Source organism: Nicotiana attenuata, unplaced genomic scaffold, assembly GCF_001879085.1.
Source record: "Nicotiana attenuata strain UT unplaced genomic scaffold, NIATTr2, whole genome shotgun sequence".
Classification (NCBI taxonomy): domain Eukaryota; kingdom Viridiplantae; phylum Streptophyta; class Magnoliopsida; order Solanales; family Solanaceae; genus Nicotiana; species Nicotiana attenuata.
In genome coordinates, this window is record NW_017671931.1 from 160987 (window position 1) to 178028 (window position 17042).

Below are 17042 nucleotides of genomic sequence, written 5' to 3' on the forward strand. Positions count from 1 at the left end.
TGGCCACGCTGAGGTTCCGTCCCCATGGGGGAATGAATGGGTCGTGCCCTCGTAGATTAAATCGGACAAGAGTCGAATCCTGTTATGAATAAGTGGCCATACCACTTATTAATTATGGATTAGCTCAAGACGAGATTAACTCCGTTAATTACCGTGAGATCGGATTCTGACCCATACAACAATAACCATGGATTAACTAATGAATGCAGCGGCATAACCAGCAATATTGCCAAGGGTATTCAAACTTCAGTGAAATTACTACGGAGTATTTTTTTTTTCTTTGTGAATGGGTGTGCAAAATTTTTTTGATCAAACTATGCAATATTTAGCTAATAGTAAGAATAAAAGCAAAGGAAAGAGAGAGCATAGAGCGTTTGTATTCTGTAGAGAGCTTTTGTTGATATTTTTTTTTTATATAGAACTTGACTTTTAAATTACAAAAATATTTAAAAAAATTAATTTTAATCAAAACTACTTTTAAGATTAGTTATTTATTTTTACGCAAATCTTAAATTTTAAGAGTTAGTTAGTGGAAAATTTTGTAGATTGGCAAACAAAATCGGTAGTAGTAGATTATAAGGCTTCGAACCCGAGAACAACAACTTAATTTGAACACCTTGAGACAGTGTGGCTAGGCTACTTAATGAATGATCTTCTCTAAGAGAATTGAGGACCAACATCCTTAATGGTAACGCCTACTCTGACAGGCGAGGTAAAAATGCTACTAATGTATCTGGCAATACAAATATGGACTTATTTGGACGAGTCCTGAACCAAAATGTGGTTCTTTTGGACTCAAACTACGTAAATAAGTGTAAAAAAAAAAAGTTACCAAAGTATATATAACGCCAGAAAACCTGGCGCTATACATTAACGGTAACTGCACTGTTAATGTATAGCGCCAGATTTTCTGGCGTTATATAAAAAAAAATCTGACACACTGATATAGCGCCATAAAAAGTGGCGCTATACCCTTTAAGGAGTGAAACAATTGCTTCCATCTAATTGCTAGTTTGGCAAACAAGATCCAGATTATGTGCTCACTGGATGAGATCAAGATCCATCACGAAATAGTTGAACATTATTTATATTTTTTTCTTTTTAATGTATATTATGGAAGAATATAATCTAAGTTAATAATGTAAGACTTATACATTTTTTCTGTAAAAGGTTATGTGTTATCTTCTTTTTTGAAGTCATAACCATGCTTATATAGATGACTGTGAATAGTTGAATTATCTAAAAAATTATGCCAAAGGTTTTTAGAATCTGTGTATAAACATTGCATGCTAATGAAAAGTATAACATTAGTATATGCTAACATTGCATGTTTATGAAAATGAATGAGTTGGTGCAACATTATTCATCACTCTATATTAGGTTTATTAATATTTTATTCAATCTTTTTATTTGTGTAATTTTAATTTATCATATATTGGGTATATAATTAATTTTTATATTAAGATCTTTATAATTTTAATTTTATATCCTATTTTTTTTGATATATTAATTTTTATATATATTATATTTATATAAAATTATAAGTTATTATTATTATTATAATTGTATAAAAAGAAATATAACCATTATTTAAAAATAAAAAAATGCAAATGTAAGATATCTAATGTTGCTAAAATTGAAAAGTGAAAACTAAAATTTAAAAAAGAAAATTAACAATACATAAAATAAAAATACATTATAATTAAAGTACATAAAATTAAGGATCACCGATTTGAACAATTCTTAGTTCGACACAAAAAAATTAAAGATAAAGTTGCGCATTTCGCACTTCGTAATGCATTAATCGAGCATTTATGGGAGTGTCTTAAGTAGTTTATTATAATCGAGCTTTTGTATTACCATTTATTATTTTGTAATAATGTTGTTTCGTCTTCTCGGTCATCTGATATTGTCTTAAGTAGTTTATTATAAAAATAATAATTTTGTACTAAATTTATTTATGTTCAGGACTATGGTTTGTAATAATGATAATGAATGTTATTAATGATGGTACCGTTGGGTATTTGTGATAGTTTTTAGTACTTGTGAGTATAAGTCATGTTTCATGTCGGGTAACTGCACCGTTAATGTATAGCGCCAGGTTTTCTAGCATTATATATACATATATAAATATACTATATACAAAAATTAATATATCAAAAAATAGGATATAAAATTAAAATTATAAAGATCTTAATATAAAAATTAATTATATATCCAATATATGATAAATTAAAATTACACAAATAAAAAGATTGAATAAAATATTAATAAACCTAATATAGAGTGATGAATAGTGTTGCACCAACTCATTCATTTTCATAAACATGCAATGTTAGCATATACTAATGTTATACTTTTCATTAGCATGCAATATTTATACACAGATTCTAAAAACCTTTGGCATAATTTTTTAGATAATTCAACTATACATAGTCATCTATATAAGCATGGTTATGACTTCAAAAAAGAAGATAACACATAACCTTTTACAAAAAAATGTAAAATTCTTACATTATTAACTTAGATTATATTCTTCCATAATATACATTAAAAAGAAAAAAAAACATATAATGTTCAACTATTTCGTGATGGATCTTGATCTCATCCAGTGAGCACATAATCTGGATCTTGTTTGCCAAACTAGCAATTAGATGGAAGCAATTGTTTCACTCCTTAAAGGGTATAGCGCCACTTTTTATGGCGCTATATCAGTGTGTCAGATTTTTTTTTATATAACGCCAAAAAATCTGGCGCTATACATTAACGGTGCAGTTACCGTTAATGTATAGCGCCAGGTTTTCTGGCGTTATATATACTTTGGTAACTTTTTTTTTTTTTACACTTATTTACGTAGTTTGAGTCCAAAAGAACCACATTTTGGTCCGGACTCTTATTTGGACACTACAATTGCTGATTCCTTAGAATTATGCATGCTTTGTAGTTCTCGAGCTAAATTTGGCAAGACAAATTCTGGTCTTGCATTATTAACTTTAAAAATGATGTTCGAACTCCTTAAGTTTACTACTTCAACTCTGAAATTACGTACTACGTAAATGTAAACGGGGATAAAATTAGTGTAAAAACTTATCCGCATCGGGCATTTACACCAAAGCAATAGATATATGACATGCGTCTTGCATATGGACTTCAATCATTTAACTATGGTAAATTATATACATTTTCATCTAATTAAATTAATCAATAATAGTGAGTTAATATAGTTTGATGTAAACACCCGGTGTGGATAAGTATTTACCTAAAATTAGACTTCTGATGGGAGGCGAATGATGGAAGTTCTCTTGAGTTTTGGAGCGAGTTTCACTAGGAGAGGATAATTCAATGGCATCTCAAGGACAAGATACAATTGTACTATTGAGGAAGTACTCCTCTCTTTTTTTTAAAAAAATGTTTTATAAAATAATTTATAGCCACAAAAGTATTACTGTATGATATATTTAGATAATAAATTTTAAATTTTATTTTTTTCTTAAACTTTATACACAGTTAAATACTATCCAAAAATTGGGAAGGAGGGAGTAGTAACTACTTTAATTGGTGCAACCCCGGCAAATTCATAAAGGACGGACTTTATTTGATAGAGTTAATGGATAACAAAATTTTTGTATAAGAATATGTCTTTTGGTAGAATTTATTACATTATTATATATTTGGTCCTAATTTGTTTCAGAAACTTTGGCCACAACATGCGAAAATGATACTTTCCTTTCGTACGGCTAATATTTCAAACAAGTTTGGTACTTTCAAATTTCCTTGACCTCGTGATTGTTGTCAATAAGCATCGAGGAGGCTAATAGATTTAGAATAGAATATTCAAATAAATAATGTAGAATTTGTGATTATGATTTCACGTATTAATAGATAAGTTAATATCTTCTCAGCCCGCATATTTTTTTTTGCATAGCCAAAAGCGTAGTTAGAAGGAAAAAGTTTAAGTTATTTATCTATTTATTTTTTGATTCCCGGAGATAAAGAGCAAGCTGCCGTGGGCCCGTGGCCCTTGACAAAACAATTAATGAGTAAATCTGTAAATGGAAAGAAAGAAAAAGAAAGTTAAAAAAGAACGTGGGAAGGGGAAATACTCAGGATAGTAGGGAGAGAGTTGACCAATGAAGCGTCGACACGCAGCGGGGAGTAAAAGGTCGAGAATGTCACTTTTAAGGTTGTTGTTCATGTCCAATAGGTATTACGATGTGAAACATTAATTTACCCAAAACCTACAAAAAGCAAAATATCTGGAAAGTAATAAGTAATATACAGACTACCCCTCAGTTATAGCTAACTGTAACTAAGTAGGGTAACTCTATGTACCCTCATCCCCATTCCCCACTCAAATGGCTATACTTGTATTCACCTAAAAAATAAGTACTATACGTACACAGTAAACGGTGTAATTTCTTTTTTTTTTTTTTTTTGTTAAGAATACTAGTAAAATTTAAACTATCACAGTGAGTTAGCTATTTTACCACCCCCACCCCCACCAACAAACCCAGTAATCCAACGAGTGGGAGAATAGAGTGCAAGCAGACTTTACCCTTACTTAGTGAAGGTAGAGAGGTTACTTCCGATAGATCCTCGGTCAGTGGCGAAGTCAGAAATTTTTGCAAAGGTGTTCAAGTTTGAAAGAAGTGAAAAATTTCTCAACAAAGGGTGTTCAATATATGTTGTGTACCTCTAAAACCTACTCCCTCCGTTCCAATTTATGTGAACCTGTTTGACTGGGTACGGAGTTTAAGAAAGAATGAAAACTTTTGGAATTTGTGGTCCTAAACAAGACAAAAAGGGGCCCAGAGTATTTGTGTGGTTATAAAAGTTTCTCATTAATGGTAGAATTGTAAGTTTAAGCTAAATAGTTACCAAATTTAGAAAGGGGTCATTTTTTTTTGGAACAGGCCAAAAAGGAAATAGGTTCACATAAACTGGAATAGAGAGAGTAATATTTTATCTATATACACAATGTAATTTTTCAACTAAGGGTGGTCAGTTCAATATATGTTATGCACCTCTAAAAACTAATATTTTATCTATATACACAGTGTAATTTTTCAACCACTCTTCAAATAATGTGGCTTCGCCCCTGCCCTCGGCTCAAGCAAAAAAGGAAAAAAGAAGAAATGGAAGAATAAGACGAAGAAGAAGAAGATTTTTTACTAGTTTATCAATCAATGTTTATCCCACAATTTAATTCTATATAATTAACTCATATATATATATTTCGTATATACCTATATAGAGTGAGTTTTTTTTTTCTACATAGAGGAATTAGATACACTTTTTAGGGTATGCAGGACCACTTGACTCTAAGGGTAAAATATTAATGTACATTCCTCAGGTGAGATCCATAGGATGCTGATGACTTGGTTGGTTTGAGAATACATAATCATTAACCTGATTTATTAATTCTTTTTCTTTTTTGTTTTTAGTGAGAGGAGGGTTTTTTTTCAAGTAGGGTATTGGTGGAGGGGGGGGGGGGGTTTAGGGGATAAGAAATATACCATCTGGTTATAGGTAAGGGACCAAAGATACAGAAGCCCCAGGGTTTCCATTTTTTTCATCTTCTCTCCCTCTTTCATTTCATTTAATTTGGTACCCTTTTTTAATCTTTGCACTACTAAAAGTAGTTCCAGCTGCTAACCAAGAGTGGAATAATCCCTTATATCATCTCTCTGGCAAATTACAAAGATAGAAAGAAAGAGAAAAGAGAATAAAAATGGGAAGAGGAAGAGTAGAACTGAAGAGAATAGAGAACAAAATAAACAGGCAAGTTACTTTTGCTAAGAGAAGAAATGGACTTCTCAAGAAAGCCTATGAACTTTCTGTTCTCTGCGATGCTGAGGTTGCTCTCATCATCTTCTCTAATCGTGGTAAACTCTATGAGTTCTGCAGCACTTCAAGGTATTACAAAAATAACCTATTTTTCCTTCTAAATCTCTTTCAGTTTATGTATATAATAACCTCTTTTTTTCTGTAGTTTCTTTTTTTTGGCTACTTCTCTATGTTTTCTAGGGTCTGCTTTTTCCGAAACCCTTATATGTGGAAGTTCAAAAAAAAGAATTGCAAATTTCTGGTCTTTAATGTCTTCATTTATTCTTACTTCATTAAGTTTGGTTTAAAGAGTTCCATTCCCTCTCTCACTTCAATTTTTATGCAAGATCTGATTTGTCTTAATATGCCGTACTTTTACCACATATATATATGATCGAATTCTCTCTCTATACTCAAGATTTGATTTTTCATTTAGGATATCAACTATTTTAGTTCTTCTTTCATTCTTCGTTGGATCTACTTCTTTCTGTTATCATCTTGTTGTATTTGTTTTTAATTGTAAAAATTGATGTTGTTCGTTTTATTTTTTCTGGACAGTCTTTGCTATATCAGTTATTATAACTGAATCTTTTTGAAATTTTATTTCCTTTCCCCTTAGAGTCATTCTTGACTTGCAGATAGATTTTTATGAATTTGGTTTCTAATTAAAAAAAAAATATCATCTTTTGAATGAAACTATTGAGCACTAAACACCTCTCGCTAAAGGAACTACCAAAATTTCTGAAAACCTAATAAGCAATTTTCCACGTTACTACAATTTTTTACTGTTAAGATTTGATTGGCAGAGGTGTCATGTTTGACAGTTCAAATACTGCTACTTTTGTTCTTTGATTCCCAAGACGGAGCTAAGACTGCTTATGTTAGTTTCGAAGCTGCCAAAGCTTTAAATCCTTTTGTAAAGATCACTGATAATGATTATGTAAAAATGTACTCTATTATTTAAAAGTAGAAAGGGTATTTCCACCAGATAATTGTCAATATTTGTGACCAGGAGTCTATATATATTGGTAACTTGAGGGCTTGAACCATGTTATAAGCAATATATATTTTAGTTATATAGATTACGTTTTCACTTATATGTTTAATATTTGCCAATAAATCTAAATAACATGAGTTAATCCAGACCAGTTACATATTTGACTTATGCACCTTTATTAGCTTAAGTCTTAAAGCCCAGACGTCTTCAAATTATAAATTACCGATTATCTACTAAGAACGCCTATTTTTATTTGACCCAATCATATTCACAAACAAGAAATTCTTTTTGTGCATGTCATTGATTGTAAATTGATTTAATTGCTTGAAAAACATCTACGAGTTACTTCTTTTATTTCAATATATCATTAAAACGAGAAATTCTTTTGAGCAATGACTTCTGTTGGTTAATTGATAGAAAGAATTCATATATAACATGTAAAGTTCGCAACCAGAGAAATATGATATTACATAAAAGAAGAATTTAGAACAAATCTTGCCTTTTAATCTGAAGAGCAGATATCTTATGCAAAATGATAAAAGAATTTCTAATTAATAATAGGAGATAGTCGCTGGAAATTACTAAATGTGTCATTCTTCTTTTCATTCTTACAGCATGATGAAAACAATTGAAAAGTATCAACGTTGCAGCTATGCTACTTTGGAAGCCAGCCAATCAGCTACTGATACTCAGGTATGTATTCATGCACTCTTTTCATTATCATAGCTGCAATTATATTATTCGGTAAGTGATTCTTTATGGGAAAACAAAGTTATTTTATAAGATGATAGCTAATGGTTATTTATAGAAACTGTGTTGCAACCAAACTCAAAAAAAAGGCTTTGAGTTTTTACAGTTTTCTTTGGTTGAAACATTGTTTTGCAATAATAATTTTTTTCTTTTTGGCAAAAACTAGTTTGAAGTTTTAGAAGGTTGCTTTCCTCTTCATTGAAAATGGTTCTTGTTAATCTTGAGGTCTCCATGACCGGCCCTTCATTCCTTGATACTCTTTTTCATTTCAGTCGTTGCTCATTTAGTGTTCTTTTCTCAATAATCACGAATGTAATATACAAGTCAATATTTTAAATTTGCCTACCATTCTTCTTGTTGTAGATGTTGTAATAGGTAAGTTATTAATCCAACATGAAACATACTTATTACTCCCTCCGCTCCACAATAAGTGACCAATTTGATTTGGGCACATCCATTAAAGAAATACCTAAATTCTAGACAAAAATTGTTAGTGTGACTCAACTACCTTTAATTAAATATTGCAGCAAGTATAGTAGCACTTACTTCTCTTCTCAAATGTGAGGAGTAAATGACTTTTTGGAGATACGTACATAAGGATAATTTTGAAAAAACAAATTAAATTTTTTCTTGATTATATAAATGGATACTTATTTTGGACAAAAACAAAAAAGCAAATTGGTGGATCGGAGAGAGTAATTATTATCCATGGAAAAACAGAAATGCAATACCATCTTCTTAACTTGGTTCTACTTTGTAGAACTTAACATTGGTTATATTTGGAAGCAATAATCATGATTATTTTTAAATAGGGAGCCTAAAGTCCAAGGGCACAATTTGGCCTTAAAATAAGGAACATCAAATCCTACAGTCCAAGGGCACTTAATTTATCATGCAAATAGACCTAGTTATGAAAATAAAGTTGGAATGTGATAATTTCCAGCATTCTATATATGATGTTTGATGAGCATTTCACATCGCATATTCGTTATCGTTTTCTTGAGTTACTGCACAATCTATAATCTCAACTTCAAGCCCTTGGTTGAATTGGACTTTTTTCATGTAGTATTTTTTTTTTTTCATGTAGTATACTACACAAAAGAAAACACTTTTTTTGCCGGTTGGATTAGTTACATTTTTCAAGTATAATTTATTAGACTCCTTAATTTTGTGAAATACGGAAAAGTTAAAATTTATTAATTTATTGACAGAACAACTACCATGAGTATTTGAGGCTAAAAGCTAGAGTTGAGCTCCTACAACGATCTCAGAGGTAAGTTCTTAAATCTTAATTATCTTATACTCTCTGTAATATGCCCATTGATTTGTTACCTTTTACGAACTCAAATTATTATTACACAGAAACCTTCTTGGGGAAGATTTGGGGACATTAAGTACCAAGGACCTCGAGCAGCTTGAGAATCAATTAGAGGCGTCCTTAAAGCAAATCAGGTCAAGGAAGGTAAATTACTTTAATCTTATACCCAGTGGTCATTTTCACTACAAAAACAAGCGTGAGAATTTTTAAATGAAGTAAATGACGAGTTTGATCTTATACACAACAACAACAACAACAACAACAACAAAAAATCCAGTATAATCCCACAAGCAAGAACCGGGGAGGGTTAGAGGCGAAGCCAAGAGATCTTAAGCTTATTGGTTCGGTATTCTAGTTCTTTTAAGTTACCGTGTTCTAAATTAATAATTTGTATATATTTAATTGATTTCTTAAAATTAATATAAGGTTTTGATCAAAGCTACTGGGTTCAACTGAACCCGTAAACTCTATACTAGCTCCGCCCTTGAGGAGGGTAGTGTGGACGCAGACCTTACCTCTATCTTGAGAATGAATTTGATCTTATATGAATGATTCTAATACCCTTTTTTTAATACTGTAATGCCTTGATTACTGGCTCCATAGGTTCTGTCTGATAGATTATTTTTCGGGCCAGTTCTTTTTCAAGCATTTTTCTAACAATTGTTTGGGTGTGGGAGGACTAAACTAAATTAAGTAGGAGAAAAGAAAAGCTATTATAATAATAAAAGCTTTTACAGTAACATATATGGTTGCTTCTGATCTTGTTGAGCTCCGACTCCATCTCAAACATTATAGGTAAAACTGAGAGTTAAACTAGTTTGTTTTCCTTTCAATACTCGAGGGTCATTTGGTTATAGATTCGTAAATTGTAATCAAAATATTAACTAGTTTGTTATAGAATTATCATAATTAATTCTTACATTACTACTACTGTAAAACACTGAGTTTGTTGTTATTGTTGTTGTTGCGATAAATAATGTAGTAATGTAAGAATTCTACTGAAAAGCAAACAGATTTCAATTAATAGAGGTTTTCTCCAACAGCATTAATCTTTACTTTGCCCTTTGCAGACACAATTCATGCTGGATCAGCTTGCAGACCTTCAACAAAGGGTAATCATTATGGTTATAAGTTGTAATCCTTAATTTCCTACCATTAATTAAAGGAAGAGAGAGTTATTGACCTATTTCTAATTTATGAATTTGGCAGGAGCAAATGCTGGCAGAATCTAATAAACATCTCCGGAGAAAGGTAAAAAAAGATAACGAAATCCATCAAATCAAATCTCTCTTATTGTTTTTTCTAAGTGTTGAATTCATGTTGTGCTTAATTATATGGTGTTTATCAGCTGGAAGAAAGTGCAGCTGGAATTCCTCTTCGATTGTGTTGGGAAGATGGAACTCAAGCAATGCAAGTCAACCGTCTCCCTCAAACTGAGGGTTTCTTTCAGCCTCTTGGATTGACTTCTTCTCCGCAATTTGGGTAACTATTAATCTCCGATATTTGTTGTTCTCACAGTCTGAATTTGCTTCAAAATATTTGTTATTTTTGAATAACAAGAGCCATTTTGTTACTTTTTTTCCCTTCAAAATCTACCCTTACTATTTTTGATTATTACTTAAAATTATAATATATCGTATCCTTGAATCCGTAATGTAAAGGGCACTTTCCATGACTGGTTTTGTTCAAAATATATGTCTACAGTATATTAAAATATCCAATTTGGTTTGGAAGGATCGAAGAGTAGTTTAGACATACACTCATAATTAAGGCTATTACATGATTTTTCTTAAACTATGTGCAAAAATATTAGAAGACGCATAATATAGACTAGGGTAGTAAACAATTTCGACCTTTTAACTCCATTTAATGGACCCATACTAGCATTTGTAATTATTTTTTTAAAATTTCCGGGAATAACTGGGAGTATTGTATTATCTTCCAAAAAAAGAGGGGGAAATTGCCTTACCTCCAAAGATTACAGCACTAGGATTCTCATCCTTACCACAACCCACAAAAGGGTGTCAAAGCACACTTTTGTGTCCAAAATACGAACTATACAAAGTTTTAACTTTCAAAAAGATTACCCTTATTATATTTTGTTCTAACATTCGGTACTTGAATATCCATAATGAATGGTCCTTTGACTTCCCTAGGGAAGGGAGTTGTTGGAAGGAGCAAGTTTTGCCAAGTAGACCGCCACCTGATTACCCTCCCTTTAGTAGTGCATAGGAGTTATACTGGCTAAGGAGCAAGTTTTGCCAAGTAGACCGCCACCTGATTACCCTCCCTTTAGTAGTGCATAGGAGTTATACTGGCTTGTCTCATAAACTATGAGATATCCTCAATAGTACTCTTCATTTTATAGTTGTCAGTATGCCCTTCTCTGATCATAATAGTTATCAACAGGGAGTCCAATTCAATTGTGAAATCTGTGTAGCCATTTTGTGTGCACCACTTAATCCCAGCTAAGGCCGCATAAGCTTCTGCTTCATTGTTACTCTTACATTTTTCTGATGGTGACAAAGCCATACATAGGTCACCCTGATCATTTCTCAATATGCGTCCTAATCCTGCTTTACCATTTTCATGGATAAAGCTTCCATCTGTGTTCAACTTGAAGGAACCTTGAGGTGGCTTCATCCAAGTTACAATAAAGGATTCAGGCATAGGTTGTAATCTCACCATATCGTCATAGTATTTGACCCAAGGCAATGCCAATTTGCATTTAGGGAAAGCCCTATGAACCGCTGCTAGAATGTTCCAAATAATTTGCTGCTTCATCGTATAGAAATTGAACCTTTTTTGGTCTCCATATTTACAAGAGCATCTATTCTTCCAAATTTTCCAACATATGATGATAGGAGTGATTTGCAGAGTTTGTTTGTGGACTGCATTGTTGAATTTTTGCTGCCACCAGTGACTTAACCACCCTCTAATTGGTATCTGGACAGAGGAGCACCTATTGCTTTCCAGATATACCTTGTTGCATCACTTTCCATAAAAATTTGTTGCGTAGACTTATTGACATGGTTAGTACAACATACACATCTAGAAACAATTTGTCTTCCAAAGTTAAGGATAACTTCATCAAATGGAAGCTTAGACAACCATAATCTCGAAGTTAAAAAGGAAATTTTAAAGGGAATGCTAGAATACCATACCTTACTAAGGAAATGATCCTTAGTTTTCCACTGTATCATCTTGGAATGTATCTTTGTGTTTTTGAATGCTCCATTGTATTCATTCTTTATTGTAATTACATTTAGTATTATTCTGGTTATTTTATACAGATACAATCATGTGGGTACGGATGAGGTGAATGGAGGAGCATCAGCTCATAATATGAATGGATTTATTCCAGGGTGGATGCTGTAAATTTGATAAATCAAGACAGCTGCTCCATCTTGCTTCAACGAAATAAAATAATAGTATATTGCATTTTCTTTTTGTTTGTTGAAACTTGTATTTAGAAACTCTTAAGTATTATTGGGCAAGGACAATAATATGTATTCATAAGTTGTTACTTTAACATTTGAATGGTCCTGCTTGATTGGCCATTATGTACTTCTGCTTGTATTCCATGTAATTAATGGAATTGTTGTATTATTAATTGTATCTTTGAATCATATAGCTGTGTTGATTTTGTACGCCATAAATTTCACATATGCTTTTCCATATTACATGTTTTTGATGAGTGATGCTCGTTTTCTGATGCAGTATGTTAGTTGTGACAAATCTAATGACTTGTCCCTAATTGGCTAATTGGGCTTTGGCTTATTTATGGACAATTTGGGTATTGGCGTGAACAAGGTTCCAAGTTATAATTGTGACAATTTGTTTCACAATCGAAAAGCTTGTCTATGTGGACACCTTGAGGTATTTAGAAGATATGATCTTATATGAATACAATTTGAATAGAATAAAACGACTCTAAAAGAATCTACTTTGTTTTATTTACTCATATATATNTATATATATATATATATATATATATATATATATATATATTTCATTAAAATCTCGTGTGAAACCTAAAGAAATTTTGTAATTGGCAATAAAACCGTCCCAGATATTTTTGTATAGAATTTTTTTCATCTTTTATAGTAGATGTATCAGTAAGACAGATTAAAGAAGACCACTATTTAACCACTACTTCCTCTGTTCCAATTTATGTGAACCTGACTGGGTATTTAAGAAAAAATAAGACTTTTGAAATTTGTGGTCCTAAACAACTCAAAAAGGAGTCCACAGTATTTGTGTGGTTATAAAAGTTTCTCACTAAGGATAGATTGAGAATGCAAGCTAAATTGTTTCCAAATTTAGAAAGGGGTTATTCTTTTTGGAATGACCCAAAAAAAAAATAGATTCACATACACTGGAACGGAAGGGGTACTTTAGAGGGGTAAAGTATAATTCCAACGAGATTATGGTGAAATCTAATCAAATCTTGAAGGCATCAAAATCAATCCCAACATTTTGCTTATAGACGCACGTTTACGTTAAGAATATAATAGATATCAGGCTGCAATCCATAATAAAGATGTTTTAGTAGCTTTGTTTACCAAAAAAAAAAGGTGGCAATATAAGACTCAATAAATTGGCTTTCATAGCTATAAATAGGTTTATCTTGTACATAAAAAATACCAAAGTTTATTGTCAGAGGCGGATCCGGAATTTTAAGCTTATGGGTTCCTATAACAATCTCAAATTAATCTACATGATAACTGGATAACAAAATTGTGTTCCTCTTATATTTTTTTTATAAATTTTTTCGTATAAATACATGATCTATGCAAAAGTTACTGGCTCAAGGGAACCTGTACCATTTGCTCTACATCCGCCCCTGCTTATTAATCCCTCCTTTCAAGATTAAAATCAATCGACTTATAATTTTTGTCAAAACCACTAACGGAAAAAACAAATAAAGAATGTTCCCTTGTTTGGGCTTTGCAAGCCAAAAGGGCCCCCCTAATGTATTCCACTCTTTTCCAACATCGTATAGACAAGGAGATAATAAGATTCTGATTTCTGATAATCATATCTGAATACGTTCAAATCTTTAAGATATGTATAAGTCCAATCCCATGAATTTTGCTTTAAACTACACAGAAAAATGCTTGGAATATCGAAAGAAGTTATGTTGCAAAATCCTTCTGCGTTGATTTAATTTTTCAAGGCTTCTTTAGTTGACTTGTATTGTTTGCGAAATTACAAATTATATTAAGGGCGTTCAAGATTTAATATATATGTACAAAAATTATTTTTGACATACATATTCCCTATATATGTTTTATATGCAATCGGCTAATGGTATTCTATCGATGAAAATAACAAAGACAATTGCAATTTCTAAGATTTTCTTCCAGCAGAAACTGATAATCCCATTAAATAAATAGATAGTAAAGAAGAAACAAAGAAAAGCATGGTGGTTGGATGAGAAAAAGGGAGGAATATGGTTACCATGTTTAGAGTATCTTAAATGCGGGGATTTGCATCTATACCCGCTTTTTGGGTCATGTTTTAACTTGCGTCCGCTTTGCAAAAAAAAATTGCAAGCGTACCCACTTTTTCGCATAACTTCAGCATACAGGGCTGAAGTTGCAAAGGCAATCACGCAAAACTTCAGCATTCTAGTAGACGGGCCTGAAGTAGCAAAGGCAATACGCTGAAGTTTTTTTGTCCTGGATAAGATGCTGAAGTTATTTAGTTCATTTGTAAAAACTTCAACACTAAAATAGCTGAAGTTTTTTTGTCCTGGATTCATTAGTTTTGTCATAAATTTTTTTTTTCATAAACATCAGCAGAAGATGCTGAAGTTATTTAGTTCATTTGTAAAAACTTCAGCACTAAAATAGCTGAAGTTTTTGAAAAAGATTTTTAGCATACTAGATAAATAATCACCTTATTCTTTCATAGTGTATTACTATTATAAAATAATCAGATTGCCAACAATATCTAAATCATAAATTTTGGAAATAATAAACGTGAAAAGAACAGAATTACATGAAAATATTCACAAATTATTGTCTACTAACTTACGTAGTTATTTATAATTTATATTTAAATAATCTGATAAACATACTTATGGCAATCATCTCATGAACTGAAGTTTCATAGCAGCACCAACAACAGCAGAAGAAAGAAAAAGAAGAAGAAGAAAACGAAGGAGGAGAAGGGGGAGGAGAAAGGTGGCTGAAATTGTTTAAAAAATAGGTACAAGTTAAAACTTTTAAAAAAATGGATATAAATTAAATGAGAGCGACCAAATAGGACGCCCCATTCATTTTTTACCTTAAATGCCTCTCATTCTTACTTGATTAGGCCAAGCAAAGGAAATTAGTCAAAGTTAAAGATACCCAAAAAAGGATAAGGCCCACTAGTGCAACTTGCATGTGGAGCCAAATCCAATGGACCCCAGCCCACGTGAAAGCCCAGATACCTCTTTATTTTAGGAAATATACCACCAACAAATTTACTTAAATTCATTTTTTCCGATTTTCACTTTCTCCTTTTAGATTTTTTACTACGTTGCATAGTAAAATACTTCCATTTGAGAGTAGACAATATTACTGAGGTTTCCACATTATTGTTGTTCTTTTTCTATTTTCTTCTTTCTCTTTTATACTGATGGCTTACATATCATAACATAAAAGAAACTAGGGCGCACTTGCACGTGTCTGCATTTTGCCGGTCAATTTGTATAGTATTAAATAGGGGTAACATTTATATTACCACTTTTGACGTGTCTGTATATTTTTTTACAGCAAATTTGTTTACACTAAAGGAAATAGATAAGCACTTTAACCATTTTCAAGTGGACGGAGAAGCTTTTAGCACTCCTCTTTTTTCCTTTTCTTTTTCTATTTTCTTTTGTGGGATGTGACACATCACTTAGTTTTGTTCAATTTTTTTTTCTTTAGGCTAATATGACATAAATATGATGGTATCAATTTACACGATAAATTGTCAGATTAGAAAAATGGCATATATGTTTGAGTCAATGTTAGATTGACGTACAATTAGATTCTTCTCTCTATATCCTTTAATCAAGATGGTAGTATCGATGAAAGAATTATTATACGATATTTGTTATTCTCAAAACAACTCTATGAAAAAGAAGACAAGGGTGTGTTTTATCAAAAGATTAAAGGGAGACCTAATGGACCCATTACGGGTTTTATTAAGTTTAGCTTACATTCACTGTCTTCCTTGAGTCATCTATTTTATGATTTTTAGGATGTTGTCACTATTTCTATGGTTATGTTGATGAATTGTCTTTTCTTGTTTATCCATTTTGATCCTGACCCGAGGGTTCGTTGTTGTTATTGTGGTCAGTGACGGAGGCAGGATCTCCACGAAGGGGGTTCAAAAACTTTTTTTTGTAGCTAGTGGGAATTGAACCCATGACCTTGTGTAGATTTTGAACCCCCTTGACCACTAAAGTACACTTTTGGATTGTGTTAAGGGTGTTCAAAACTTAATATATAGAGGTAAAAAACAGATTTTGCCTTATATATACAGTGTAATTTTTCGGCGAAGGGTGTTCGGGTGAACACCCTTGCGCCCCCCTAAATCCGCCCCTGGTTGTGGTGTTGTCACTGTCTTCCTAGACCTAATCAAATACATAACAAGCACTAACCAATCAGGGGCGGATCTAGAGTGTAATATATGTGTTCCCGGGAACCCAGTAACTTTTGCGTAGACCCTGTATTTTTGTTAAAAAATTTATTAAATATTTATTAATATCTATTTATGAACCCAGTTATTATTGTATATTAATTCTAAATTACAACAGGAACCCATAAACATAAAATCCTGGATCCGCCTCTGCCCATAATGGGTTCAACTCTGCTCCGGTGAGCTTTGCTCCAGTAAATATCAGTAGTTATTTAGATTATGGACATGTGTCCTTCATTCCAAAGGTTAAGATTTATTTACAGTTAGTTTATATTAATGACAATAACTGAAAAAGATATAATAAAAATTTCATCAGTTACATTATTTTATCTCTTTCCAAGAAAGAAGTACCGTAATAGCTTAGCATTGACTTTCAAAGTGCGTCTTCTTCCTTTTTATTTACAATATTTTTGTATGGTACTATTATTTAACTTAAGCAATCATGATTATGTTCTATGTATATTCTCTGCA

At 31.9% G+C, this 17042-nt stretch overlaps 1 protein-coding gene across 1 annotated transcript; it reads left to right on the forward strand.

Moving 5' to 3' along the window:
* The first annotated feature begins 5552 nt into the window (after window positions 1-5552).
* Window positions 5553-12541, forward strand: LOC109210927 (MADS-box protein CMB1-like). Its single transcript, XM_019374411.1, has 8 exons — window positions 5553-5916; window positions 7438-7516; window positions 8785-8846; window positions 8936-9035; window positions 9962-10003; window positions 10101-10142; window positions 10240-10373; window positions 12185-12541. Exons 1-8 carry the CDS (start codon window positions 5732-5734, stop codon window positions 12267-12269), a joined length of 729 nt encoding a protein of 242 aa, XP_019229956.1. The 5' UTR covers window positions 5553-5731; the 3' UTR covers window positions 12270-12541.
* The last annotated feature ends 4501 nt before the right edge of the window (window positions 12542-17042 follow it).

Bases quoted from the DNA above. Each gene is read 5' to 3' on its own strand.
- LOC109210927 (XM_019374411.1), top strand. From the start codon at position 5,732: ATGGGAAGAGGAAGAGTAGAACTGAAGAGAATAGAGAACAAAATAAAC. The intron at 5,917-7,437 runs GTATTACAAAAA...TCATTCTTACAG, and splicing joins GAGTTCTGCAGCACTTCAAG to CATGATGAAAACAATTGAAA. The intron at 8,847-8,935 runs GTAAGTTCTTAA...ATTATTACACAG, and splicing joins CTCCTACAACGATCTCAGAG to AAACCTTCTTGGGGAAGATT.